Source organism: Drosophila erecta, unplaced genomic scaffold, assembly GCF_003286155.1.
Source record: "Drosophila erecta strain 14021-0224.00,06,07 unplaced genomic scaffold, DereRS2 tig00000000-arrow-pilon, whole genome shotgun sequence".
Lineage (NCBI taxonomy): Eukaryota > Metazoa > Arthropoda > Insecta > Diptera > Drosophilidae > Drosophila > Drosophila erecta.
This window is the reverse complement of record NW_020825194.1, coordinates 2477112-2503370: the sequence shown is the minus strand read 5'-3', so window position 1 is coordinate 2503370 and position 26259 is coordinate 2477112. Positions and strand designations below refer to the sequence as shown.

The window sequence follows — 26259 nt, the reverse complement described above, 5'->3', positions numbered from 1 at the left end:
CTACTAAAAAAGGGTTTTTATAAGAAACTACTACTGAGCATAGATGACACATTCTAACTACTCTTGCCCAGAGCCCAGAGTAATCCAGAGTTACAAGTACACAAGGCGGCATTATGATTGGCCATCTCCCGCATCCCACAGCTCATGATTTGTGGTTGCTTTTGTTTTGCGGTTTGGTGGGCGGCGCTTCGCCCCAAGTTGAAGCTGTGCTCGCTTTTGTTTTCGTTGGTATTTCGCATTGTTTTTAATTGCGGCCTAGTTGTGTGCGATAGTGAAAATTTCGAAGTGGAAAACTAGTCAAAATGGCGGCAAGGGGGCGTATACTTAATCTTGAGCTTTCGTCGCGCATACGACATGTGGAGCGGAGCGTTTCCCCAAAATTAAACGCGCATACTTACTTTATCTATAGTAAATATTTACTGCTCGCTGTGGCGTGGGAAAGCCACTCCCCAAAAAATTACACACACACACAAAAGGGGAAAAGTAAATAACAACAAACAATAAAAAATACATTTCGCGTAATTTAATTTGTTTCAACTGCGAACAAAAAACAAACTGGATCTCCATATATACGTATATGTAATTTGCAAATATATAGAGGCGATTTAAATAAATTTAAATTAATCCAGCAGACAGTTACAGATTTAAGCGATCGCAAAAGGGTTTATTTAACCTCTCGAAAGTGATGTTGACCTGTTTTCACCCCATTACAGCCACTTCTCGTTGGTGACATTTAATTTTAGCCCTCACGAGTTCCAAGTGTATTTAAAGCTGCTGAAATCAGATCAATTATTACAATTATGTGGCCAAAGTCACGCAGGCACACCGCAAATGGTATGATCAATTTCCTTTACAAAGTCGATTTCAACTTCACATTATAATTAATGTACGCAGTTGTGTTTCAATCGTAAGCATTTTCATTAGCTAGGAAGTTGTAGGTATCACTCTCGAATCCACTCAACATTATCAAGTAGTTTAATCTGGGCGATCGTCGCCGCTCTAGACTCCCCGCACCTGATAGCGTCATGGGTAAAAATACGGCGGTGATGCATGCCCCCACATGTGATCGTGTCGCGACGGACAGTCTGCGCTTCTGCCTCTGAACACAATCGCCAGCACCAGACCTTCTGGCCGGCAGGGAATACGGCAACCTGAACGACAGCGAGCACGGCAACGGCGAACGTACGCCGTAAGCGGATTCGGAGCACCTTCCTCCAGATAAGAAGCCACTGGCATAGTCACGAACCGCTGGCCAGGAAGTGCTAACTCCGTAAACAGTGCCGAGTCCACGAGTCCGCACGGCTGAAAACAGAAAAAAACACACACTCAGCTGGAAAGAGAGAGCGTAGAACGGAAATGCCACTCCAGTATAGAGTACTATGTGTGTGGGCTGGTTTCGGAAACGGGTGATTCTTGCCACTTATCTTAGACCGCTGTGTGTGCCGTATTGTGGAGAGCTGACATGACTAGGCCAAACGGATTCGCATTGGTTAGGTTCGCTATTTTCCTACGGCTCGCACGGTTGCTTATCTAATAGCGAGATCATCATATTAGGTTAAACGTTAACCGGTATCGCTATAGATTTCTTGATCATTGTTATATGAAATCCTATAGGAAACCTTTAGGTTTACCTGTATACATATATAGGAAAAGGCTCTGAAACGCTGGGAAATAGTATATCAAAATAGTAATTTTGAAATCATTTGAATGCACAATTGAAAATATTAAAAAACTGCTGTCCAAACGAAATCACCAATAAAAGTGTCATACTTCCGTATGACTTGCCCTTGAAGTAGCTTTTTGAGGTCATTTATTAAGATAAGCCATTCTACAATTCATATGCGAACATTTGCTGTATCGATTTCCACGAAATTATATTTTTGTTTTTTTTTTTCTTCTCTTTTTTTTACAATCTGTCTTAAGCAAGTATGACAATAAGTAAATTTTATAAAATATATGCTATGAAAGTCTTGAGTGCTTGGGAAACTCTTAGGTCGACATTAAAACCTTTGGAAATGGAAACATTTATGTTGATTTTAGAGCTGTCCTTGAACTTGTGTTGTTGCTTTTTATGTGTGGGGCAATTTGTGGCCTCTCTGTTTTGTTGTTATTAATTATTACAAAAACAATTAAGCGCTCGAAATTAACAACTTTAATTTGCAGTCGTTTAGGTTTTATTGTTGCCATATCTGTTATTATTCCGTATGCTTAATTTTTTAATGAGCGTCGCTCGATTTGTTTCTGCCTTGTTTCTGGCTGCAAAACGGTTCTACAACAAACTCATTAAGTTTTCTTAATCATTTAAGCTGCAGCTAGTTGGCTAACAACCACGCCCCTCCGCCTCCCCACTTTAAACCCATTAGTGGACCCAATAATCAGCTGTTTTTGAGTGAAGGTCTCTTGGATTTTCAGCGCGATTGTTTTGAAATTTATTTTTCTATCGATGGCGGGGAAAGTGTTTGTCCTTGAAGTAGACTTACATCCACTGCAAAAAAGGCAAACAAAAATAAAAACTAGCACCTTTCATTCGAAATTGCACGTGTACTTTTGTTGAAGCGGAAATAGCTCTGACTATGATTAATACCTAATAGGGGACTCTACCCTATTCGAACCCTAAATTCCCGATTGTTTTCGAAAACGTCTAACTTTCCTGGATTATTCATTCGATACCAAGAAACATGAACAGTTTTCTGGGAACTCAGTGACTTATTGGCGAATCGATGACGTCGCTCCATGACGTGATCAAAACTTTAATCAATGTAAACATTATTCAAGCGATCATATCGCCAAGTAAATAATTAAGTATGAAGCCAAGTGTATGGACTTAAATAAATTGCACGCCAGTCAAGCACTTGCAGTGAAATATACAAACAATTATAATGTAATTTAATCTTTGAGATGCAAACACTGAATCGAGATCAGAGTAAATCTAAATTGATTTGGAAAACAAATGTTTGCTGCAAATGTTTGACAGGTGAACTTATTTATACGAATATTAATATAAATACTTTGCGCTCTAGTAAACTGTGCATTTTTTAAGAGTTTCCGCTTCCGATTTAGAGCGGCTCTTCCACTGAATTCCTGGCCCATAAAATATGAGCTAGAATGGTAACCTAATCGGAGTTGCCCCCGTGAAGTCGCCTGGCAAATTACAGCCACATTAGCATCAAGAAAGAGGCATTCAACCCCCAGCCTTGATACGTACATGTATATACATATATCCCTCGTTTGGAGTCCAGAATTCCGGATTGGGAAGTGCTAGGGCGTCGCCAGGCACTCAGACATGGCTTATCGGGCTCGTGCTGTGAAGGAGTCTCAGTCGAAGTCGCGGCCGAAGTTCCAGTCTCACTGCCCAGCTAATGGCCACAAAACATTTCGGCTACCTGGACACCTCACCTACCTAATGGGCCTGCATCGCACTCGGAATCGAAATCTGAATGGGAATTGAAATGGAAATGGAAACGGATATTAATGCGTGTGTGGTGCATTTCTTCGGACAGGCTAATAGACACATTTAGCATTTAGCACGCGCCCGAGTGCATCTCGCAGATACTCGCAGTCATTAACTGACCTCAATCGGCCAATGTCGGCACTGTAAGAAAATGTTTCCACATTATTTGAAGTGGAATGAACTTTTGAAGCATTTCGTAGCTTGAAATATTAATATAACAACAGCAAAGGTGAAAACTTTAATCACATGTTTTATTTCACCATATTTTGAAACATCAAAAAGACGATCGAAAAGAATATGATAATATCGAAGCCCCGATTTCTCCAGATTTGTGTACATTTTGCTGTATTTTTCAGCGTGTGGCACTTGCATTGGACGCCAATTGGCGTTGGAGTCGAAAATGGAAGGGGAATAAACACAGGTAACCTGTCCGCATATCTGAGCCCCTGAAAGTCTCTGAATATCTGTGGATTGCGATTGCGGGCGGCCCACAGCAGTTTCTCAGTTTCTCCAGATGCCGCTGTATTGGTATTTATGCCCATGTACCCGTGGGTAAAACCCCGATGACTCATCGCCGTCATCCATTTCAGAGTGGCGATGCGTGCCGCGCCACTTTGGCATACATAACACACAAATCTGATTCAAAACCAACATGTGCCCGGGCAACTGGTCCGCTCTCTTGAGTGGTCGTGTTGAGAGGGGGGGAGAGGCATCGCGAGAGAATGGAGAAACCAAAACAAAAACGTATCTTCAAGTGGAAAATGTCAACAAACGAGCTGCGCGCCAAATTGCCACTTTGAGTGCATTCACATTGAGCGGAGCGGAAAGTGTACCGCACTCGAAATCGAGCCACTCTCTTTCCGAATCAAATATCGCATGCGATAACTGCCCGACATTCAACTTGCATCTGTATCTGTGAGATAGGTTTCTTAATAGCGCTCTCCTTGGCTCTCCCCCTTTTGCCACATCATTCTGACAGCTATTGTCTCTCTCTGTTGTCTCTGCCTCACATCCATATTCGTCAGGGCCGCACGATTCATGCGGAGCATACGAAAATCGCTCAATCGGGTTTTTCCATGCGGTTTTTGGCGGTTTTATGGATTTTTCTGATCACCGATTGTTTTTCATTGCTTTTGCGGTGGTCAAGGAGATATTTTTGGGATGTGTGAAATTCCGTGACGGCTAACGGAAGTGTGGAATTATTTAAAAATGCAAGGTGTTAATTGGCATTATTGAAACGAAATTAAGGCAAGTGAGTTGCATATAAAATGATTTCAATTTAGCGGGGAATTCTCATTTCTGAGAAAACACTTCCCAAATAAATACACTTAGAAGATTTTATAAAAGTTTAAATTAAGAAAACACAATATAATCAATTATTTAATAGAAGTAGGCAACGAAATGTAAAACATTGTATTGCATACTTTCTCACAACTTAACAACAATACCATTTTAATTAATATTGTATTAGGAGTGATTGTGGTATTGTATCTAGATCTGCAATCCAAGCTCTGCAACTGGTTCCGATTAGTTCGAGATCTTCTGCATCCCTGGCATCTACGCAACTTGAATTTCCAGGCTTCCCGCTGGTGTGCGTGTATCTGTGTGGGCCGCTCGCTGCGAGTGTGTGAGTGCGTGTGTGTGTGCGCGAGGCAATGGCCAAGACGTCACCCGTCCGTGCGCTGCAGAGGGAAAGAGAGAGGAGAGGAGCGGAAAGCGGGAGAGGCAGAGGCAGAGGCAGCGGAATGGAGCGAGCGGTCGGTCGGTCTTTTGCCGTCGCCAGTTGCCAGTTGTTCAGTTATTTTTCGCTTTTTGTTAAGGCAACTTATTGAAACGCGACTGCAGCAAACGGCAGCGGAAAGCCACGCGGCCGTCTCCCTCTCACTCTCGCTCTCGCTCGCGCCACTCTTTCTGTCTCTCTCTGTCCCCCGTCAGTGCCTCCCTGCACCCCCCACGCCCACTAGTGCTCTCCCGGTCGCACGCGCCGCGAGCCACGTTGGTTGGAGCGAGACAAAGAACCCCCGCCCCCGAAGCAAATCCAGCCAACTTGTTGTTGTTACACTTGATTGTTTAACACTTTCACAAGTGCAAAGCCAGAACATTCCCAACAAACCGTCTTAAAATTGCAAGACTATCGTGATATCTGTAATACAATATACAACCTTTTTTACCGGAGAGCGGCAGAAATCCGTGGATAATTACGAAATATTCAACCTAAAGTCGTTCAAAGTTCGATAAACAACGGTGCGGGGCGTGGTTCGCCCGACTTTAATCTACAGAAATTACTGGAAAAGGCCAAAAAGGCGAAAAGAGAGTGTGTGTGCCTGTGTGTGTGTGTGCGCTGGTGTGTGATTGTGTGTGTGTGTGCCAGCTGCACATGTAAGTTTTGTTTATAATCGCCAAGTGGAGAGCAGCAACAATGAAAGTCAAAGTGGAGCGCACAACGAAAAAGCCCGCCATCTCAAAGCCCGAGGATCCGGATCCGGCGGAACAGGACAGGGTCAGGATGGAGGAGGATGACCCGGATGACCAGGAGAACCAGGCGGTGGAGGAGGAGGAGCTGGACTTTCTGCCCGCCGATCTAAGCACTGCGATATCGACGGCGACAACGAAAATAGCAACACCAACGCGCAATCTTATCGTAAGTGCGATACTCTGTTTGTGTACATGCGCGGGTATTATCAGTTGGTAAAAGGGTTTACTCTAACTGGAAGAATCCACAAGTGGAACTACATTTGGTTCTGTGGAAACTCTGGAACTAAACTTTCTTATAGGGCGCATCAACCTACGTAACTCGGTGATATGCTAAGATACTTTAGAGAAACCTGACCGATAAGCCCAAGATAAGGCTGGAAAAGATAGTATCTTGAACTTCCATGGCAGATTGGTGACGATAGAGAAGCTGAAAACCATCGCTTAAACTATGAGATCGTTTTTTCTTTTGAATCCGGACACTGAAAGGGTATTTTTCGCTTCGTTACCACCATTGCCATTCACTTGGATTAGTAAAGACGAAGTGGGATAGAAGAGGATAGGTACTTTCGGACGGTACAAACTGGTACTGCATAGAACGCAATAATTCCGTACTCCCCCCGGTTTTTGATCTGAATCTCAACATTTCTCACAGAAAGCTGCTGAATGCTAAGGCCGACTTTGTCTGTGAGGCGAAAACATATAGAAAACGGCACACATACGGGTCTGGAAACTTGTTTAAAAAATATATTGAACTTTTGTTTTTTGTTGTTGCTATGTATACTCGTCTGCCTTTTTTTTATTATGATTATTCGCCGAATTGTGTGGTGCGCATTTTGTTGAAGCTTTCCATTGTTATTGTTGCCGCTGTCTCGTTTTGGGTTTTTATTTCGTATTTACTTTGTCGACATCTTTGGAATTTCAATTTACACTTTTGTTGTTGTTTCGCGCTGTCACTCCGTGCCGCTCTCTCTCACGCACACAAGCCAGTTAAGTGGAAGAGAGAGATAGAGAGAGAGAGTCAGAGCCAGAGAGCGCGAGCAGCTCACACAGATACTATTATCGCATGCGAGAGAAGCAACGTGAGTGGGAGAGCGAACGAGTGAGTGGGTTATTGTGCATTCCCTCGTTGCACTTGATTCGTAGTCGCAGCCAAGGTTGCCCTCTTTGCATTTGTTTTTCTATTTCTCTATTTCGGATCGTTTGGTTTTCGAATATACCCCTCCCCCTTTGTATATCATATCTGAGAGATATTTGCACCCTGCATCTGCTTCTTTTTTTGGCGTAGGTGCGGTCTTTATTTGTGCTCGATTCTCGTTCGCAACACGTGCATCGCCAATTTCTTATTGCTGCAATGTGGCCAATAAGCCAAGAAACCGCTCGGAGGTCAAGGCTTCCGCTTCCGTTTCTAATTGGATTCCACTTGGGACTGCGGCACTCTATGAAATACTCGATAGCATATTTATCTGAAATATGTACTTGCCGCATTTCGGTATGATTTCGCATTGCAGATTGGCCTGTTTACTGATTTTCAATCATGTGTTTTTAATTGTATATTTGTTTCTGTTCATTTCCTCAGATGGGCATAAATATTGTAATATATTAGCAATGATGCTTGTACGCTTTCAAGTACCCTTTCATCCGCCTTAAGAATTTAAAAGGGAAATCTTGAATACGAAAATAGACCTGTCTTCTGTTCGGCACACAAATCCCTCGGCTAATACCAGACTTGACAAATCTTTCCACCCCGATTTCCCACTCGGCTGACATTCGAAATTATGCTGCAGCTGATTTTGCCATAGAATTAAATCCAATGCCAAGGTCACGTGGCACTCAGATGCTACGCCTCACCCCCTTTGCTCCCCTGAATACCTCGAATCCCCCCTTGATATCGCGCTGGTATTCCACTTAGAATGTCAAGCGACTCACGCGTCGAAATGTTTGAGATGCGGTGGAGATGGGGATGATGTGGCGATCAGAATGGGGTTGGTGCGAGGGGTGTTCACTGTATTTTGCAGCGAGTACGTACCGAATATATACTGAATATGGTGCTGTGCACTTGAACAACTCAAATTGCCTTTTTCGCATTGCGCTGCATAAAACATGCAGCGTGCTACATAAATATTCCATGCATTAAAAGCAAACGCATTAAAAGTCACGAGCAAATCGGCTAACGAGCTGCGAACTCTCCTCGGAGATAACCTTTTTACGGATTTTATGTTTGCACACTTGGGGTCAAGAGAATAGGGCTTTATTAATTGCTAAACACAAGCTATAGATCACTTAATATAGATAATACTGTCTATATTCTTTCCTGTTTAGAAAGCCTTCTTGTTTAAAAAACGAATTGTTGCATATATTGAGTTATCTTTATATTTAATTTTTGGTAGTATTGCTTTAAAAAAATCTAAATTAATCTTAACTCTCAGTTTCCTTTCGCTTCGACCCCAAACTGTACCCCACAGGCAATCGTTCGAATATTCGTTTTTAGCACTTTATAATCACGATCGGATATCCAGCAGAAATTGCCAATTTAATGTGCGCATCAACTAAAAATAAAAAAATATAAAATTGCCAATGCCTTGGCCGCCGCCTTTGTTGCCATCGACATCAGCGTGCTCACTTAGCCAGCAAATAAATAAATAAATGCACATCACAACACAACAAAATAAACAATTAATTATTATGTTCTTGTCTTGTTGTAATTTCGGCTTCAATTCCTCGACTTGGAATTCTGCCCCTACGTTTTTTATGGCGAAACTTTTACGACATTTCGCCTTTGCCTGTCCTCGCACTCGATTTCTCATTTCTTATTTCTTATTTGTTTTTATTATTATGGCTTTCGATGGTTCCAGGAAAATTTCAGGCGATTTCGTAAACCCGACGCACGCTTATAGATAAAAATACATATAAATAGATGGTACACTTATAATTCGCTGCGAAGCACTTGTTACCCGACTTCTAACGATTTATTTGATCGACTTTTGGCCTTAGCATGTGAGCTTCTGGGGAAATTCGTAATACACCTAGCCAGAACTGATAAGAAAGGGTAAATATAACTCTTGCTGCTCAGTGAAAACTGGGAAATGCTCAATCGGTTAACTTTGGGCTTTATTCTTAACTTCCCTACTTGAATGTAGTTTGTGAGATGGGTTTTTGATAAATATATATACTTAGTTGTTCAGTTACTTAGTTGCTTATTTTCAAAACAACAATATTATGCAGCATATGTTAAGTTTTTGAATGCTAGTTAACGCGATCTGTAAGAATAACTATTGTTTACATAGATAATTTATATGGTGAGCTAGCAGTTTTTTATCAGCTCTTTACTGAGACTATTAAGCTTTTCCAGATCTGCGAAGCTTCTATCCTTTGTTCTTTCTCTAGATTTGCGATTTCAATTATGGGAAATCACCGGTCTGAAAAATACTTACTCGTATATCGCAGTCTGCACTTGAAAGACCGATTAGCTTGTGCATTTTGGCGCTACGCTAATGAAATTAGCTCGTGACGTCAATGGCTTGAACTTAGCATAAGTTGGGGCCTTTGAAAAATCAACTTTGGAGTAGAGGAGCCGGTTTCGAGCCGCGATTCATTTGGTAGCCATATTTGGTCAACACGGTTGCTTCGCACAATGACGTCACAAGTTTGGGGAATGAGAAAAGCGATCGCTTTTCAATAGCCATGGCTATTTCCCCATCGAACAGAAGACTGAGCATTATGTCATCGCTCACTTGAGCATTTCCAACTAACGAGCTGGTAGAAATAACAAAACAGCCACAGGAAAATGTCAAAAGTTGCGTGTTTTCGCACTAGCTTTCGATTTTCTTGGAATCAAAATGGGGCCGTCATGGGAGGCAAAACTCGGAGAAGCAAATACGTTTATCAGTAGCGCTGTTTGCAGGGGGATTGGATGGATGGGGGGCACCACTGATTCGATGCGGAATAGATGGGGCACTGATAGCGCTTATCTCTTGCATATAGACACCACGCAAATTACGAGTCACGCTTTCAACCGAAATAGAGATTTATAGAGATAGGGGCTGAAGTGAATACGAGCCCACATCTAGATGACTAGTGTAAATACATTAATATAATACAAATAATTACGATTAATAATGAATTAATAATGAATTAATAATTAAGATTGTTTTATGAAAATGCACCCCCTCTTATATTTTTCTGACCCCGCTACTGTTTTCGTGGGTTTATTAAACTCTCCCAAGGAGTTGGCTTGGCCAGAATGGAATAATGTGGCAGGAGGCGCCACTACTTAATGGTAACTGCCACAGAATAATACCCTCTATTCCCCTAATTGAGTTATACGTCGACAATACAACTAATTCCACAACTAATTCAAGGCGGCGGAAATGGCACATGCCGCCAGATGGGATAGGGAAATGGGTGTGGAATTGGCCAGATTGCCCGCCGGAATTGGAGCACATCTGGAACGGAGTGGAGTGTGGCTGAAAATGGACTCGCCGGTGAAAGATTAACACGATCCTGGGCGCCCCGGCTTCCCAAATGCACTTTCTGCCGCGTCATCCAGTGTGGAATTCCGAGAAGAGGCGCAGCATCAGGCGCTGGAATGCCAGGAGGGCTCGCCGGCGGAGGAGGGACTGCACCATCGCCATCGTTTCCGATTCGCCGTGGCGTTGAAAAGTGCGAAACGGGGAAGAGCAGATAAGCCCCAAGGAAATTATCGGCAACTGACGTCCGAGCAACAACGCACACACAACACTCCCCAGATTGTGTCAACTCCTTGAAGTGCAACTGAAATATGGGGTATGCTGCGTTCGGGGCGGAGTTGACAAATGCATGCATTAGGTCGTTAAATTTTACCTGCCTAATATGGTATAAGGCGATGTGATTCCATCCTGTAATCACATATAAACATGTATACTTTATACCATAGTATCTGGCATTTTCTAAAGGCTTTTAATATTTCCTATTTACTATTTCGAAAGTGCGATAAGAAATCGAATGGGAGACAAAATTCCTAGTATTCCTAGCCACATAGTTCCCCCTTGGTAAATAATTCGATTGTAGAGGTTATCATTTTCCTGCTAATCTGTGTCCCTGCGATATGACCTGCTCAAGCTCACCGAAGTATCTCCTCGTCGAGCTGTATCTTCCGTGTCTTTTATCGAAACCCTTATGCTCGTGGGGAATTTCGCAATGCTGCATTGGGATTTCCAGCACCAGCACCATAACCATAACCATGCCATAGCCTCCATCGCCTGATATTGCCTGATTTGGTCAGTCTTCCTCTCTTCAAGCTGAGTGCATTAGTTTGCAGAGCACTCACTCGATTCGATTCGATTCGATTCGACTCAAGTGAGTGGAACTCGGAGTGCGAGTGAAACGAGTTCTGGTGACTCCGCCATTCGGCTGGCAAGTGAGTGCCAAGTGTGGAGCTGCAAAGCCCTAGGCCATGGCACGTCCCTCTCACCCACACCAAGTGGGCCAAAATGGAAAACAGCAAAACAAAACGCACGAATTCTGGTTAAAACGGCGATGAGTCATCCGCGCTGGGAGGTGATGTGTGTGAGTGTGTGGAATCGTGGCCCGTCCATTCATAATCGCGTTTGCTGAATGAACGAACATCTATATAGGCACAAACATCGGCGACTTTATAAACAAATATATAGTACAGCTGCGGTCGCGATAGTAGAAAAGCAATTACGGAATTTCACAATGGTTGTTTGCATAATAAGTCAATACTAGTGTTACCTGTTGTGCGCCATAATCAAACGCTTAAATAGTTACTTGTTAATTATTTTAATATTGCGATGATATCACGACCTTTGACTAAGGAGAATATACAAATAAATCGATGAAAGCTAAGCTCATTAAGGCAACACTGCGTATGCATAATATACTTTTGTGTAACGAAAAGAAAAATAAAATACACTCGCCATTCGCTTGAGGTTTCTATAAATATGCCAGTTTATGTATATCTCAAGACCTATATCTTTATAAACAAAGTATATTTGGTTTTTAATCGCTGACTGCTGATGGACACGTACTAACATTTGCGCCAGACGCCTTCTGGCGGCAGAATGTCTAGGCACTTTGCACCTCGACGCTGGCCAGGATTAGGGTGATGTCATCGGGTTTCCCGCCGCCGGAGTAGGAAACATTGTGTTGCCTGGCCTTGATGGCGAAGGGCGACTGGAAAGTGGCATTCAAGGACAGCTCCCTGGCCTTCTCCACCACCTGGCTGGCGCACTGCAGCAGATCCCGCTCCCCACGCTCCTTTAAGCCATTCAATATCTTGAGCAACATGCTCTCGGGCATGTTATCGAACAATCCATCGGTGGCCAGGAGCACCAGGTCGCCCGGCAGCAAGGAGTGCCTCGTGGACACGGCCATTTCCGGCTTGTCGCAGTAGTAGCACTCCTTCCGATCCTCCGGCGGCACCGTCAGCTGATAGGGCGTGTTGAAGTCGTGAGTTTGCTCCACTGAGCGATGCAACACCCGTCCATTTCGCACCACCAAGAAGCCACTGTCGCCCAGATTGGCGGTGTACAGGGTGCAGTCCTTCCGGTGCATCGTCGCCAGGCAGGCAGTGCTGCTTCCCACAACAGGATGCTCCCGGTGGGTCAACTCCTGAAAGCTGGCGATGAGCAAATTCCGGGGACTGCGTCCATCGAAGCCCGAGCGCTGCGTCTGCCCGGAACAGCAGGTCATTAGCTCCTTGGCGAACCGACCCGCATCCACGCCCACATCCCGCCACCCGCCCACGCCGTCGGCCACGCCCATCACCTCGGCCAGGGGCGTGGAGCGGACGAACCAGCTGTCCTCCCCGAAACGCTGATTGGCCCGCTCGCCCGGAAATCGCGGCTTCTTGGATCTTCCCTGCACCACCGTGACGAGGTAGGGATCCCGCGAGGATTTACCGGATTGAGGCGGACGCTCGTAGTGGCCGGCCAGGTGGGAGAACTGCTGGATCGAGTGGCGGGCAATCTGCAGCGGCGTCTTCAGTAGTCGCGGCCAGTTCTTCAAACGGGTGATCATCTTGCTACGCTCTAAGGCACTGGAATTTAAACGAATTACTCTTGGCGAATTTACTTAATCGAGTTGAGGGCGAATAGTCAGTTTACTTATGTATAAAAGTTCAAAACATACTAAAGCTATAGTTAAACAGCCTCCTTATATTTTAACATGAAATGAGTAAGCCATACGCTTTCAAAGCCCACCCATAAAACAGTCCACTTTCCTCGTAATTGGAGCAAAAAGAACTTTGGAGTTATAAAAGTTAATAACAACGCAATTGGCAACTCGGGTTTCTGTTTACACCATAAACATTGGTTATCGCAAGGCCCAGATACGATACCATGTGCTGGTATGGTCTGTTTTTCCTGGCATTTGTCATAGGGAGACTTGATTTCTTTGTTCAATCTTATCTCGATCTTTATCGACACTCTGGACTCGGAATGGGAATCGGAATCGAAATCGGTCCCAGGCCGAAGACCCCCATCATCACCGGAAGTTTTGATCACGCTTCGGAACTGCAAGTGTTGTGGATTTTCTTATCGGCCAAAAGGAAATAATACGCAATGATAACTTTATTTTAAACCCCTGATGTAAACGCCTGTCAGATACGAACCCTTATCATAGCCAACGAATTCGGAAGAACTTCTCATTATTCATTATTTCATTTGTTATTCGTTGTGTCTGCCAAATTATTGGGTTTATTCGACTTCCTGTCCAAAGATAGTTACGTGATTCTGGGCTATAAGGCAAGTGCAGAGTAATGCCAGTCGCTGGCTTCCGTGCTGGAAATGCCGGCTATCTGGAACTGGAAGCTAACTGGAAGCCTTATCACGTCAGTTCTTTTTTTTTGTGACGTCAAGATTGCGAAAATGTCAAAAGTACTTCCTGCGCACTTCCTACTGTTCTGGAACTAGGCGTATCGTGCTCACAATGGTATTAGTTTTACATTTTGGGAAAACCCTGTTGGTTTTACCCAGAATTCCAACATAATAATGTCATTAAGAACTTTTATAGTAGGCTTTCTTCTGATAGCTGTGATATTTTATCAGAAGAAAGTTTCTAACAATCCATACTAAGTATGCGCCCAGATTCTGAATCATTGAGATTAGGTCCCCTAATCAGCCGCGCTTAGCTTAAGTAATTCCAAAATAAGTTCTGCTGCGAACCCAGCTTCTGATTCATGGAGATACGGGTAGCTTATCAAGCCAGACATGAGTTTCCGCAGTCACCCTGATCCTGAATACTAATTGACTGTGAATTTCGTTCTCTCGTTGCAGGTAAGTAGAGCAGGGCCCACAAATGTCCAGTGTCACATGACCCACATTTGGGTGCACCACTTTCCGCAACGCACCCCTCGACCCCTTTACCCACTGGCGGCTGTACAAGGAGGGGGTTTCGATTTCGGCTTGGGTGTCTCATGTAAGTGGCGACGCAAGGTCATCGTGGCCTTTTTTTACATGGCCGTCGGTAGATGGGGCCCCATCAATATTTATTGAAAGCTGGCATATCAATAGATAAATGCCTAGAAACAACACCTGCAGCCGGAGAATCAATTCGAATCGAATGGATTCGAATGGAATGGCATGAAAAGGCTGGTGGAAGTGGCGACCGGCGAGTGGAGCCACCTGAGCTCCACCGGCGACATCGGATCGCTTGGCTATGGCGACCCATTTCGGAAAACTATGCCCCGATAAGAGAAGCCAGCCAAAACAAAGGCGCACCATTCATTTTGATTGCGGGGCTGCATTGGTGGGGTTTACCGGGCTCTTTAAATTTAGTTGCTTATGTCATAACTAAATTGTCTGGCCGGGGCGATAAGATAAACGGCTAAGGCATCGGCAATCGGGGGCCCAAGAATCGGGCGAACAAAAAGCGTAGTCAAAGAAAAGCTGGGCACGTGAGAGCACCCCTCCTCCTAAAATATATAAAAAAAAAAAAAACTAAAAAAACATCTCGAAAAGTACCAAAAGCCGGAGAGCAGTGGGTTTAACCCGCGAGATACACGTATACCTGTGAGCATTGTGCTCAGGAAATGCCAGAGCACCGAGCTTTAACTCACTCATTCGACTTACTCGCTCTCTCGCTCTCTCGCTCTTTCACTCAGCACGTTCTCCTCGCTCTTTGAGTGCGATAAAATCACTCTGGGCTTCTATATAAAGGGAGCCAGCGCCGATGACGCATTTAGTCTGAACAAGTTGGCCGAGCCGAACGCTTCGGGAATAGAGTGATTGTGAATTTCGATTGCCATTCGAAGTTGAAAGTCGTGCAAATTACGTGAAAAGTTTTGAAGTGTGTGCTGATATTGCGACTCCCTCAGCATGAAAATTCAACAAAAACAGAACGGGTATTCTAGGAAATATTGAAAACAGACAGCACAAATAACAAATAATTCGCACGATCGCGCGCCACTCGCGGCATACAGATACATATACAGATACATTTAGCCTGCGGTACAGATACTCTTGTGCCAGTGCTTCGGTGTGCGAAATACAAAGGCGAATTTCGCCAGAAATCGCTTGAGTCACTTTATAGACTCTGTGCGGCCACGGAAACGAAACAAATATATTCAAAACACCTTTCGGTTATTCAAACAATAAAATAAAAAGCAGCCAAAACGGAAGACCTACTGATCTACGACAAGATGACGCTGGACAACTACAACATCTTCAACGATGAGTACTTGTTCAACATGCCGCTGTCGCCGCTGCCGAAAGTGGTAAGAAATGTGCAGTTTTCCAGGCCTACGCCTATGCCAAATAAGTTAGTAGGGTCCCGCCCTTTTTGGACTTGGTTAAATGCCAGCGTTATCGGTGTTTGCCATGAAATTTCTAGAATTCCATGGCACATGCACTTCGTATGTGTGTACATTTATATGGGCGTTATCGTTGCCAATTGGGTTCTTGGAAACTGGAGATCCCCCCTTTCAAAGCGCTCTGTATATTGTGCTATATTGTGTTTGCCTGCGATAACGCCTTTTAACCTTTTCCTATTTCCCCGATCGCCCGATTTGTGTTCATTACTCGAAAATGAATTGTTTTATTCTTTGCTCGCGATAAGGCAATTATTGTTGGCTGTGGCAAGTGTTTTTTTTAGTTTTATTTTTGGGGCTGTATGGGCACATCCATCAATGGTTTCGTAATTATTGAAAATCATTATTTTGCGTCGAGTGCTACGTGACTGATAATGAAATGGAATTAATTTCAGTTTGTTTCAGGCTCCTAAAATCCCTCTGGGATTTTCTGGCCAACTCTGGTTAATTTATTAATTTTTGCGTGATGGGATTCATTAAATCAAGTGCACCCTGCCGCAGAAAAAGCTGAAAACTTATTGCCAAAAATCACCCTCGATGGCGAATCACGTTGCGATTTCATGCCACCATTAACAGTTACCATTTTCCGGCTTTAAGTCGGCTTCTTGCAGTTTTGTCTGCTGTTTTGCCATTTTCACCCGTTTTCGTTGTTGCCAATTTTTTTTGCACACTGCACTTCACAGTCGAGTGATCCGGTCTGGGTTTTCGACAACTGTGTCTGGGTTTTGGGCTTGGTTTTGGTTTTGGTTTGGGCCTGGTTTGGTGGTAGTGGTGCTGTTTCCCCATGGAACATGGAACAACCGGCGCCACTCGCTGATATCGCACACGTGCGATTTTCGTGACAATTTATCAAGTTCTGTGCATACAATATTATTTTTCACTTTCCGCCGCGAAAGACGCGAAAAAAGGGGCTTAATTTAATGGTGGAAAGTGAACGAGGGTCCGATTGTGTGACCCTTTGACTCGTGAACCTCAAACACACTCGCGTGACACTTGATACTCGACTTTGATGGAGGGACAGTGTGTTTTTTCATTATAATCCCATACACACGTATCTATATGTATCTTGCAATTGGGGCGGTTCAAAGTGACGGGCAGCAAGTCAAACACTTGCTTAGCCCCAAATGGTTCCATTAAACACTACATGTAACATGCAGCGCCCCCACATTATTATCCCCAGCCAAAGTCCAACTTTCTTTTAATTAACTGAATGGCCGTATATGGTCTGCTCTTGAGGCAATGTGTTTGTGCTTTTTCGAGGGGTTTACGTGGACTTTCGCAATTGTTTTTCGGGTGCTCACATGTGGGCGCCTTCGATTGGTTTGGACCTGGGTTTGAGTTTGAGTTTGAGTTTAAGCATTGACACGAAAGCAATCACTTCGAGGACAGACAATAACTTTCCTTTGTCTAGAGCTGCCCACAGCCCCTAGAACTGGCCTAAAAACGCATTTTTTGGCCAACTTTGTGGAGTTGGACCGCTGCGATCGTCATGCTGGTGGAGCGTGCAACTGGAGTGCACTCAATTAAGATCGAATTAAGCATTAAATGTGTCTGCGCACTTAATTGCATTTCCAGTCAATTTAATTGGGTTTCATCTCGGCGCAATCAAATGCAGTTTGGCATTGCTTCTCTTCAGCTGCCAGCAAAGTTTGCTGCAGATAATTTGACAGGACACAGCGATTGCAGAGCGGTTGTCCTGTAATTGAAGGAGTCCTTTTGGCGCAGACTGTCTCTGTTGCCAGTGTTTCCTTTTATTTCTAGCTGCCATCGGTAATTTCGCGCTGGCAAATGTCCTGGGCGTTTGATGGCTGCGGTCACGTCCTTCTCGGAATTGGCCAAGCCACAGCCAAAGGCGAAGGAAAACCCAAATGGAAAGTGAAAACAACTTTTACTGCTGCCCCCTACCATTTTGTCTAGGCTGCAGCTCGTCCTTTCTGCGCTTTGTGCTTTTTGCTGGGTGTTGTCCTTGCTGGCGCCTGAAAGTCGCGCCGCTTGTTTGCCATTTCCTCGAATGCACACTCCGCCATAAATTCGCCCATTTGCAGGGGCTTCCCCGCTTTCCTGTCGCGCCGAAATGCATTTAAATAAATTATTCCCAGACCATTTGTGTCGCGTCACTTTATTGGCTGCCCGCTTGCGTGTATCGCTGGCCACTTTAGTTGGCCGAAACGGCCTAATTAAGCCATCTCAACGAGCCGAGTGCATTGGGAAGTGTGCTATCGATTAGCTGGCCACCCAACCCAGGTGGCTGATAAATAAACACAAATACAAATAAGAACTCGGTTCATTGCCCTGCTTTCTGCGCAGTTTCTCCCCTTTTTTTTGTTGAATATCTCTGGCAAATTTGTATCTTCCCTTGTCCACGCCCTCGGAACAAAAGTCTGATTAATTTGACACCGAGCTCAGAGCCGGCGGAATTCGAGTCCTGCAAATTTATTTCGCCGCTGCCTTTGCGCTTTTTGGCAAATTTTGAATTATGGCCGCCCTGTCAGCCAGCGAAAATGTTAAACTTTAATTCAATTTCGGGTCGTGTGGGCGTTCCGAAAATGGACAAACGTCAAGTGATTTTAATGACGGCGCTGCTTTCTGCTCATGCACATATCTACTTAATTTATATATATTTGTACACATATGTACATTGTACTTTGCATAAATGTTGGTTGTATGGGGCCCCTCTGTGTTTTTGTTTTGCGTGCCTAAAAAAGGCCGGCAATCCGTGTGGATGCGACTTTTGTCGACTTTTTTCGCCGGCCGTTGACTCTGGGCCACTCCAAAATTCTTTGGAGCCCGGCAAAAGTTGGGGCAGGGGCTGCGGCTGTGGCTGGGGGAAATGGGGCTTTATCAGCCGAAAAACGACTGAGACCCAGACTGCAGACATCGGACATCAGACATCAGAAATCACACAGGCGGCACTTAGCGAAGTCAACACTACACGGCAATCGGCCATTTCGCTTGGGCATTGCGGTCACGTTCTCCTTTGCCAGCAGCAGCAAAAATAATAAGAAAAGAAGCAAAATGAGAATATAAATGAAATGAAATAAAACAGCAAATATGATTGCCGCCCCTCCTTGCGTTAATTGTTTTATTCGCAGAATTTGCATTTATGTGCAATTCATACGAGAGTCTGGCAAAGGTTCATATCTGGAATTATGCTTATCGTCAAGGGAAGTGCGATTGCCAGTTGCACTTACAAAGTTGGCGATGCGCCGAACACAAAAGCGGAATGTGCAGTAACTTACTAAATATATACAGATTTTTCGAGGGCAAATGCATTAATTTAGATGAAGTTATTCTGGAATAGCTATAAGTTTTTATGCATTTCTCGCGGTGCATTTCGCCACAAGCTGAAGACGCCGCACTTGAACTTGTCAACTTCAAGTCTCTTTTCAGCTTCGCTGTGACATTGCTGCAACTTTGAGCAAACAATGCTGAGCTGCAGTTTGCCGGGTCTTGGCCGATTGAAAATCAAAATTGTATTACGAGTATTTTGCTCGGATCGGATAATTATGCGCATTTCTAACTAAACAAGCGACGACCTTCGGCCCGCAATTTCTGTAATATTTCGCATTTAACAAGCTTGCCAGCAAATTTATGCCACAGCAGCAGCAACTAAAGCGTTAAAACAAAGGCGAAACACGCGCTTTGAGTTGCCAACTTTGGTTAACATTTGGCCAAAACGGCGGTCTATGCTAACGCGCTCTGTTAGCCTTTGTTTGTGCCGCTCCGAACGCCTTTTAGCCACTTTGATATAAACAATGCAAATTGTCGTCGCTGTTGTCGTTCTGCCACCGTGTTTGTTTTTGCCTTCGATGATGCCAAGTTTTTTTGTGCCGCCATTACGTCATTGTCAGGCTAAAATTGGCCTAAAAATAGCCCAACACGTCAGCTGAAAGCAGAAGGCAAAGTCTCGGGCCCGAGAATTTCTTCGCCACTCGACTTGTTGCACCTCCGCTTCGCCTCCCCTTCCCTTCCCCTTCTCCCGCAAACTGAATTTCGCCGAATGTGATTTTGAACTAATCAGAGCCAAGGTCAAAGTTGATGGGCTAATCAAAATGGATTTACAGGCAATTGATAGGTTCGCATTGCTAGAGAATTTCTTTCGAAAGTGGCCTTTCCCGGAACGAGAATATATAGAGAAATAATATTAATGCTAATAAAAAATATATTTTGGAAAATATTTTCTATGCAACACAAGTTCTCAAGAATATGGAAACCCACTTTTGGCGGTCACTTTAGTTTGGTTTGAGCAGCCGCTCGTAATCAAATTTGCAGCAGTCGCGTGTATTAGTCAGCAATTCGTTGTTTTTCGCTGCATACGTCAGTGTTTTGTTTTTTGCCTTCCACGGCGAGCTGTTCGATGTTCGCTGCTGCTTCATTTGGCCCATAATTGACCCCCAGATGTGAACTCGGCGCACAGAGATGGCTCTGTGCCCAGCCCCTCCGTCCGATAAGAGCCCTCCCAGTTGGCTGGCTTCAATTTAGACAATTCAATTCGCGGCTCTTGATTGCCCGTGGTTGGCATTCTATATCATCACTTGTTTTGCATACGTACATGGGGCGAACATTTCCTAAATTGACTGATTCATCGACTAAATGCGGTTCATGTTCGCGAGGGACAAGTTCAAAAGGCACATTTGTGTGCCGGGAAAGTGGGTTACAACGAAAGTAGCTCGAACAACAAAGGTGTTTCAAGCTCAAGTCGGCCGAGTTGAAAGTAAATGCCGCGTATGAAATTAAAAAGTAAATATACATATATCACAAAGAATAAAATCGATTGTTTGCTGTCAATAAGGGAACGGCCTTTGGGATTGGGAAACACGACTGCGATAAGATCGCCAAATAAATAAGCACACAACTCGCTGCACAGAGCGAAAAAAGGGGCTGCTACTTCTAAATGTATCTATCTTTTTGCACTAGCAGTACAAACTGCTTGCGCAGTGCACATATGTACATATATCGCTCTTAGCCCACAACAAAGGCAGCAATTAGCGTATTGGCCAACTTGCTGGCGACGGAAATAAACGCTCTTGGCGAGACAGGGGGTCTGAACTGAGCTGCAAACTTGGTTAATGTGGATGTCCCGCACGCACACACCTGTTCCTGGGACATCTGTCGGATCTGTCCACACACACACACATATATAAATATAGACATATGTATCTAGTGTTTATTCGGAACCAGCGGTTTGGGCCAAACATGGGGCCTGATTTATGGGCGACTGAAAGGCTTTTCCGCGCAAGCGAAGAAGAGCTGTAAATTCGGCAAATCGGAACTAACTCACACACACACAGCACTTTATACTATAATTTACTATATGTATTTCGCTATAAATGTGGCAAAAGCGAGCGTGGTCGTCGTGTGGGCAGCCGCTCAATTAAGAGCAGGCGGCGTTTAGGATTATTTGATTTCCCAGTGGTTGTCTTCTAATTTGAGCAGCCAGCTCGCACAACACGCCCAGCAGACAGCGCTCCGGGTTCTCTAGTTCTCTAGTTCTCTAGTGCTCAAGTTCTCAAGATGTATAAATATATACGTAGTGTGTACGTATATACGTGGGTATATACATATATCCGCGGAGATCTCTCGATCGCGATCGTTGCCAATTTCGCTCGCCGGAGATTCTGTTGCGATTCAGTCGCAAACGAACAACGAACCATCGAAGTTTAGAAAATATCTAACAATTAAAAGCGAACGCGCGCGCGCTTTTCCTCGAATCGAAACGCGAAACGCCAAACGCAAAGCGCCAAACTCAACAACGAACGAAAATAAATTTGGAAAATTGCAATTGTCGTTTGGTTTTTGGGCGCGCGTGCATTGCCAAAACGAATCAGAAGTAAAGAAAATCAAGCTACAACGAATCAGGAGGATATATAGACGCAAAACGACGCACATTTCTCGGCTGCAAGCGCGTGGATCGAAATATATAGCCGCCGTATAATTATATATATAGCCAAACCCAGAAATAAAAGCGAAAAGGGAGGCATAACTGTGAGAGGCGTTGCCCATGGCCGCGGAATTTCAAAAAATCAACCCGAAACAAATGCAGCATTAATTGAACTAGCTCAAGGCTCGAGTCCGCTCAACGCTCACCGCTCAACGCTCACCGCCCACCCGCAAGTCCGCACAAATCTCTATAATTATATAATCAAATTTGGGCTACTCCACCGCGAGCCGACTGGAACTGGGTACACGTGTCGTTGGATTTTGGGCCTCGCACAGTTACGATACATTGCGTTGATTATGAGCGCTTTCGCCGAGCGGAACTTGCGTTACAATCCTTTGCGAAATCAGCAAACGCTTATCGTTAAGCGGCTGAGACCGCCGGAGAGCCAGAACTTCAGGAACTGAGCAACCGAACAACGAATATATACGAAATCTGCTCACGGCTCGCAGCTAACAAGAAATCAAACGAACCTTTTTTGAAGAAACAAAACAAAAAAGAGCCAACGCAGAGGCAAAACGAATATAAAAGCTATTAAACAAAGCCAAAAACGAACGAATTTCTAAGCAACTAGAACAACTAGAACAACACTGCGACAACAACAAGCACAGGAGCACAGTCCAATCGACCGGAATTATAAAGACAAGAAAGGATCATCGCCACATTGCTAGGGAACTTTCGAACTTTCGAACTTTCGCACTCTCGCACTTTCGGGGAACAAAGCCCCAATTTGTACATATACTATAGTATCTAGATTTGTTTTTGTTGATTTTGAGCACAACTCGCATATATCGTTGTTGTCCCACTTGTTGTGTTAGCTTAGCTAGGCTAAGACCCATAACGAATACTAGTCAGCCGCCCAACTGTGCGTATACGCAACGCGAGTGCGTATACTTAATATTTAGGATTAGATTGATAAGCAGCAACCAAATGATGAAAAATCTCAACGGTAGGGCGCACAATGCGTGCTACCAGCCCTACTACCACCAATCGCTGCACTTTGCCCAGCAGCAGCAGCATCTGCAGCAGCAGCAGCAACAGCAACATCTGCATCTGCAGCAGCAACAGCAGCAGCAGCAGCCAGCGCCGCAGCAACAGTTGCGTCATCAGCAACGGCAACTGCCCACGCAGCCAGCCTACCAGCAACCGCAGTCGGTTGCCCACAATGCTTTTCCACTGCGCAACAGCAGCAGCAACAATTATGGCCATGTTGCTAGCAGCGCCTACGCTGCAAGTGGCGGCAACAATGCGGCTGCCATGGCCGCCGTCTGCCAAATGCACAATTTTTTCAACCAGCAGCAGCAGCAGCAGCATCAGGAGTACAACAACAACTGCATGCCCATTAATTACTATCAGCAGCAGCAGCAGCAGCAGCAACATTACCCTCCTGAGTCGCAAGCCGCCGCCTCCGGCTGGACCGAATCCCCTGGCCAGTCGCAACTTGCCACGACAACAGCAGCAACATGCAACACCACAGCAGCAGCCGCAGCAGCCACTGCAGCTGCAACATCGAGCACAACTGCAACATCTGCCGCAGCTGCTGGCAGCGACAACAACAACAGCGACAACTTTGCAATGGACGCCAGTGAGATAGCCACTTTCCTCGCCAACGAGCTTTTCCTACAGCAGGTACCACAGATTGATGATGCTTCCGATTCTGATTCTGATTCTGATTCTGGGCGAGATTGGTATAGATTTGGGCGCGAAACAATTGGCAAGCGGTGTGCGTACTTATTCATCGCCGAAAATAGAACAAATGCGGAACAACAAAGGGGTGGGCAGATATAAACAAAGTGATGGATTGGCCGCCTCTCTCTGGCTCTCATCGCCTTTTGTTTGGCCAAAAACACGTTCGCTAATTCCTAGAAATGTACGGATAAGCAAGAGGTCTTACGGACTTAGCAATCGCTTTTGATGTCGGGTGGTATCTGAACTCAACGAATTGCTCATGTGATAAGAATAAGTTCACAAGGCATTACATACGAGTAAATTATCATTTGGATCTGCGGGGGCAACACCGCGTATGCGCGATATTACTGATGTGACACTGTGCAGGGCTTTGTGGTCATGGGCTTGGTGTTAATAGTAATCCAGCTTCTGAATTATTTACTAATTACCCACTTCTTCTTGCAGCTCGGCAGCTTTGAGGCCCAGAGTGTTCTAACGCTGACGACGCCCACGTTGACGCCAACCACCACGCGCAACATCGAGGACACCATCGGCCACTTGCTCTCGGACACGCAGGCTGATCGTGGAGCTGGTTGCGCAGGATTCGCAGTGCCAAAGGTGTTGCCCAACGCCATGGGAGCCATTGAAGCCCTGGGCATGGGCATTCCCTCCGGAGTTACCACGATCCCAATTCAGACATCATACGATATGAGCTTGGCGCAGGCAAGCGAGTCCGAGGACTCCAACGCTTCATACAACGATATGCAGATGAACGAGGAGCAGGACACGACCGATACTTGTAAGTGGAGCTGGCACTCTTACCCCTGAATGCCTACTAACCCCAATCCCCTCTTTCGCCTGCAGCAAGTGCCCATACGGACAGCACCTCGTACCAAACTGGCCACATCATGGCGGGCAGTGTGAACGGCGGCGGTGCCAACAACTTCACCAATGTCCTGGCCGCCGTAAACTCCAGCCGTGGAGTCGCGTCCGCGGGCAGCAGCAACGCGAATACCTCAAACACGCCGGCTCGTCGTGGCGGCGGCAGACGTCCCAACCGGTCGACCAACATGACCCCGGAGGAGGAGCAGAAGCGTGCCGTGCGCCGGGAGCGAAACAAGCAGGCGGCGGCCCGGTGCCGCAAGAGGCGCGTGGACCAGACCAACGAGCTCACCGAGGAGGTGGAGCAGCTGGAGAAGCGGGGCGATGCCATGCGCAAGGAGATCGAGGCGCTGACGAACAGCAAGTCAGAGCTGGAATACCTTCTGATCGCCCACCGGTCCACCTGCCAAAAGATCCGCTCCGACATGCTGAGCGTGAACACCTGCAACGGTCTGATTGCCCCGACCGGACTCCTGAGTGCCGGAAGCAACGGCAGCGGAGCGAGCAGCCACCACAACCACAACAGCAACGACAGCAGCAACGGCACGATCACGGGCATGGACGCCACGCTGAACTCCACCGGGAGGAGCAACTCGCCCTTGGATCTCAAGCCGTCGGCGAACATCGAAAGCCTGATGCTGCACATCAAGGACGAGCCACTCGATAGCACCATCGACTCAGGATCCAGCCTGGACCAGAACGGTCCGCCGCCCAGCAAGCGCGTCACCTTGCCGCCCATGTCCACGATGCCGCACATGTCCACGCTGATGACGCCCACCGGTGCCTCGTCGGGATCTCTGCAGACGCCGATCACGAGCACGGCGCCCGTCGCCTTCGGCAGCGCCTTCCCGGTGACCACCAACGGCAGCAGCATCAACTGCATCACCATCAACAGCATCAGCAACAACAACATGAACTCCCCCACGCTGAATGCGCTGAACAAGGTGCCCAAGGAGCGGCCCAACACGCTGGCCTTCCAGCGGCCCATGGCCCAGATGCACCTGACCCTTCCCAACAACAAGGCGGGTGGCCCCACGCAGATCCAGGGCGTGCCCATCCAGACGCCCTCGACCGGCACCTTCAACTTCGACTCCCTGATGGACGGCGGCACTGGGCTAACACCCGTCTCCGGACCCCTGGTGCCCAACAGCTCCTCCACGAACAAGCATCCGCTGGAGCTGCCCACGCCCACCGCCGAGCCGTCCAAGCTGGTCAGCTTATAACCGGACAGGATCTGGGACGGGGAGGGGGGTCGAGTCAGGATTAAGTTAAGTTTTATATAGTTGATGTGCTGAAAACGACAAGCAAACGGAAAGCAAGGAAGGAAACCAAGAAGCACTTTTCTAGTGTAGTGTAGGAGATGTTTTCATTTTTGTAATGTAATGGTAATCGTAATCGTGAACGTAACGAATGTTTTGTTTCGTTGACTCTAATGTTTTTGTATTATTATCTTTATTATGGTTAATTTATGATTTTTCTATGTCTTTTACATACGCCGAGCTACATATGTTATGTACTTGTAATTTGTGCAATTTTCAAACCTTTTCATTGCGTGTTATATATTTTCAAAAAATATAAGAACGCGAACGACCGACGATGCATGATGAGAATGATAAGGATAATAGAGCGTGTAGATTTGGAGGATGCGTTGTGATATTTATTATAAAACGAATACAAAAGATACCAGGATGAAACAAAGTAGAAAGCAAAGCAGGAGCGTCTAATGAAAGGAACTAAGCCGGTTTTAAAATTGTACATTTAAACGAATCGCATCGCGTAAATATACTAAACAAAGTGAATATATTCAGCATACAAACTAAATACAATGCCTTGAGAGAGAATTAAGAAATGCAAACCTTTATATATAGAGATCTATAGAGATGTATGTACATTTAAAGCTAAACAATAATGGCGTTGAAGCAAGTTTTATATTGAGCAAAAGCAAATGTGAAATGAGATAAATATACTTATTGTACTCTGTAAGCTGCAGTAGAAACCCAAATATATTTTTACTAAACGCAACAATGCGCTATTTTCAAA

At 45.4% G+C, this 26259-nt stretch overlaps 2 protein-coding genes across 4 annotated transcripts; one reads left to right on the top strand and one right to left on the bottom strand.

The window, feature by feature from the left end:
• Window positions 1-5025: 5025 nt before the first annotated feature.
• Window positions 5026-26155, top strand: LOC6554552 (transcription factor kayak). 3 transcript variants are annotated; one of them, XM_015153590.2, is made up of 3 exons: window positions 5026-6092; window positions 23803-24136; window positions 24202-26155. In XM_015153590.2, exons 1-3 carry the CDS (start codon window positions 5871-5873, stop codon window positions 25440-25442), a joined length of 1797 nt encoding a protein of 598 aa, XP_015009076.1. In that variant the 5' UTR covers window positions 5026-5870; the 3' UTR covers window positions 25443-26155. The 3 variants fall into 3 exon arrangements, with proteins under 3 accessions (XP_015009076.1, XP_001981312.1, XP_015009075.1); XM_001981276.3 differs by lacking the exon at window positions 5026-6092 and adding an exon at window positions 15079-15638; XM_015153589.2 differs by lacking the exon at window positions 5026-6092 and adding an exon at window positions 21330-23298.
• LOC6554553 (protein phosphatase PTC7 homolog fig) lies at window positions 11849-13031 on the bottom strand. The gene has a single exon (XM_001981277.3). The coding sequence runs from the start codon at window positions 12941-12943 to the stop codon at window positions 11990-11992; it is 954 nt and encodes a 317-aa protein (XP_001981313.1). The 5' UTR covers window positions 12944-13031; the 3' UTR covers window positions 11849-11989.
• Window positions 26156-26259: the final 104 nt, after the last annotated feature.